Raw genomic sequence first — 3009 nt, 5'->3', positions numbered from 1 at the left:
CCATAGCTTGCACTGTGTACATCTTATAGAGTTTCTACCTATGACTTTTCTACATATTGAGCAGGGCCATCTACCTGAAGGGGTTTGTGTTTTATCTACCTTCCTACTTATTAGGACTTTGGTTTTAGCTAGGTTGACTCTAAGGCCCTTCGACTCTAGTCCTTGCTTCCACACCTGAAACTTCCCCTCTAGTTATGATAGTGACTCCACAATTAGTGCAAGGTCATCAGCATAGAGGAGCTCCCAGGGGCAACCTGTCTTGAATTCCTCTGTGATCGCCTGGAGGACTATGATAAATAGGAGGGGGCTGAGGACATAACCTTGGTGGACCCCTACCTCTACCCGGAATTCATTACTGTACTCATTTCCAACCCTCACCTTACTGACACTATCTCTGTACATGGCTCGCACAGCTCTCATTAACCATTCTTCTATCCCCAGTTTCCTCATTGACCACCAGATAAGGGATCAGGGGACCCTGTCAAAGATCCTGTGATGGATAGATTTAGATTAGAGAAGAATTTGTGTAGCTCTGGTGCTGAGCTAACCAACATAATAATAACTGTAACAACTTATTCGATGTAACCATGGGATCATCCGATTCTGCTCAGGCTACTGATTTAGTTGGGTTATATATACTTCACCAACTGCGCTCACATTTCCCTAATATCTGCGGAGGTCTATATAGGGATGACGCCTTACTACTTACCAAGGCAATTAATAAATCTTCTCTGGAAAGGACTAGAAAAGATCTACACAAGTTCTTCTCTAATCTAAATCTATCCATCACATTTGAAAACGCATATAAAACGGCTAACTTTCTAGACGTTACTTTAAACTTGTCAAACTCACAACACTCCCCCTATCATAAACCTAACCAATACCTGAAATACCTCAACGTTGACTCTAATCACCACAGATCTACTTTCGATAACATAGTAATGGGTATTTCAACCCGCATATCTGATCTATCCTCTTCTGAAGAAATCTTCAACAATCACGCTCCATACTACAATCAAGCTCTCACCACTAGTGGTTTCTCCCAACAAATAAAATACATCCATAACACCAGACTTAAACAATTTATATCCCAAATCACATCCCAAAGACATACCAATCCTCACAACCGCAACCAACCACCCACATTTTCCAACAGACCCCACAAACACACTTATAACACTAGGGCTAAATCCAAGATAAACAAAGCAATTAACAACACCAAAAATGTGGATAACTCTTCTCTACCTAAATACTTAGATTACAACATACACAGAACCCCCGAAAAAAGTGGTGGCCGCTCTATATTGTGGTACACTCCCCCATTCTCACTTAACACTAAGAACCTAGCTAAATCTTTCTTGAAAATACTTGACTCTAACTTCCCCCGACAACATAAATACCATTCTATATTTAACAGATCCACTTTGAAATTGTCTTATTCAACCACACCTAGCTTCGAATCTATTATAGCAACTTCGAATAAACATAAACTCTCACTCTATTATCAAAACTCACACAACTATAACTATGGTAATACTAGCACTCAGCGCACACATATACCCAACATAGACATTCATATGTGTACATCTAACACTGACACTCGTACACTTGAACACGACCATAATAGATCCCAGCCCACTAGTATACCCAGAAATAATACTTCTATATTCTATAATAATAACAATGGAGGGAATAATAACTATAACAGTAATGATTTCATTGATATAGATTCTTCTGCATCCTCATACAACATATTCTCCAACAATATCGCCTCATCCACCACAGAACACAAGCCCCAAGTTTCATCTACTTGTAACTGTCACTCCGGGACAATCTGCTCGCTGCAAACGCATTGCGTAAGATATAACATAATATATAAAAGCACTGTAACCAATCTGCTACATAACTCTACAGCTGCATACATAGGTTCAACTAAACATTTCAAGCAGCGCTATGCAGCCCACCTTCACTCTTTTAGATATGACAAACACAGCAAATCTACAACACTAGCCAACCACATTCACCACCTCAAAAACACAAACACCCAGTATACTTTAGCATGGTCCATTCTGGACTCTGGAATTCCATACCAGGGCCATCGCTCTAATTGCAAGTTTTGCTTGAAGGAGGCGTTTCATATTTTAAAATACAATTCTTCCACTCTATTTAATCGATATAACGAAGCACTTAGCACCTGTAATGACCGTTTGTTCCATACATTCAAATTCTATCACAGACACAAATGCACAAAAGACCACACAACGTTCTTCCACAACTCCCTATAGGTAACCCCAACCAACTCGAGTTAGCAATTAGGTCCCCCTTCTACCATCTTTAAAATAGGTTTATCTCTATTTTTAGAATATCACTACTAACTCTGTTCTCTTATTTTGCTTCTTTCCTTTAAATACCTTTCTCCTAAAGCCACCAACACCATCACCACCTATAGGTTCCTTCATAACCTGACACTATACACAATTATAAATACCTCTCCACATTACCTCCCCACATTCCTTTTCTCTACATATCCATTTCTTTACTAAACTTATACTTCCACCCCCATATTCTTCCTTTTGTTCTCTCTCCTTCTTCCTTCCTTCCTGTCAGTATAACTGACTTAATTATTACTTACTGCTACCAACCATATCTCCATTTCTCACTTGAATTACTTCCTCCTCCCTTCCTTCCTGTCTTAAGGCTTGACCTCTTAATCCTACACACATCCTTTGAGTAAACAACGCACAGAGTATACTGGATACGATATGACATATATCCACCTTTGTAACTACATTTATCTTCGGAAAATACCCACAAGGATTCTTTACATGGATGTCTACTGTTGGAATGGAACTATACTCCAAGTACTTTTTCTTCTTTGTTCCTTCTTCTACGCATCGCTCTCACTTCTTACTACAAATCTCTTGTTGTTGGCACTCCGTCACTTACGACGTCGAGGGTTCCTGTTGATCCGATCAACGGAACAGCCTGCTCGTGAAATTAACGTGCAAG

The 3009-nt window shown here is 39.6% G+C and overlaps 1 protein-coding gene across 1 annotated transcript; it reads left to right on the top strand.

Annotated features, from left to right (window-relative positions):
- Nucleotides 1–587: 587 nt before the first annotated feature.
- On the top strand, nucleotides 588–1812 carry LOC106876480 (GATA zinc finger domain-containing protein 14-like; the record flags this gene model as incomplete). Its single annotated transcript, XM_014925042.1, has 1 exon — nucleotides 588–1812. A coding segment is annotated over exon 1 (1225 nt), but the record flags the coding sequence as incomplete, so codon positions are not given.
- Nucleotides 1813–3009: the final 1197 nt, after the last annotated feature.

Source organism: Octopus bimaculoides, unplaced genomic scaffold (assembly GCF_001194135.2).
Source record: "Octopus bimaculoides isolate UCB-OBI-ISO-001 unplaced genomic scaffold, ASM119413v2 Scaffold_59135, whole genome shotgun sequence".
NCBI classification, from domain to species: domain Eukaryota; kingdom Metazoa; phylum Mollusca; class Cephalopoda; order Octopoda; family Octopodidae; genus Octopus; species Octopus bimaculoides.
The sequence above is the reverse complement of the archived record's forward strand: the minus strand, read 5'-3'. Positions and strand labels throughout refer to the sequence as shown.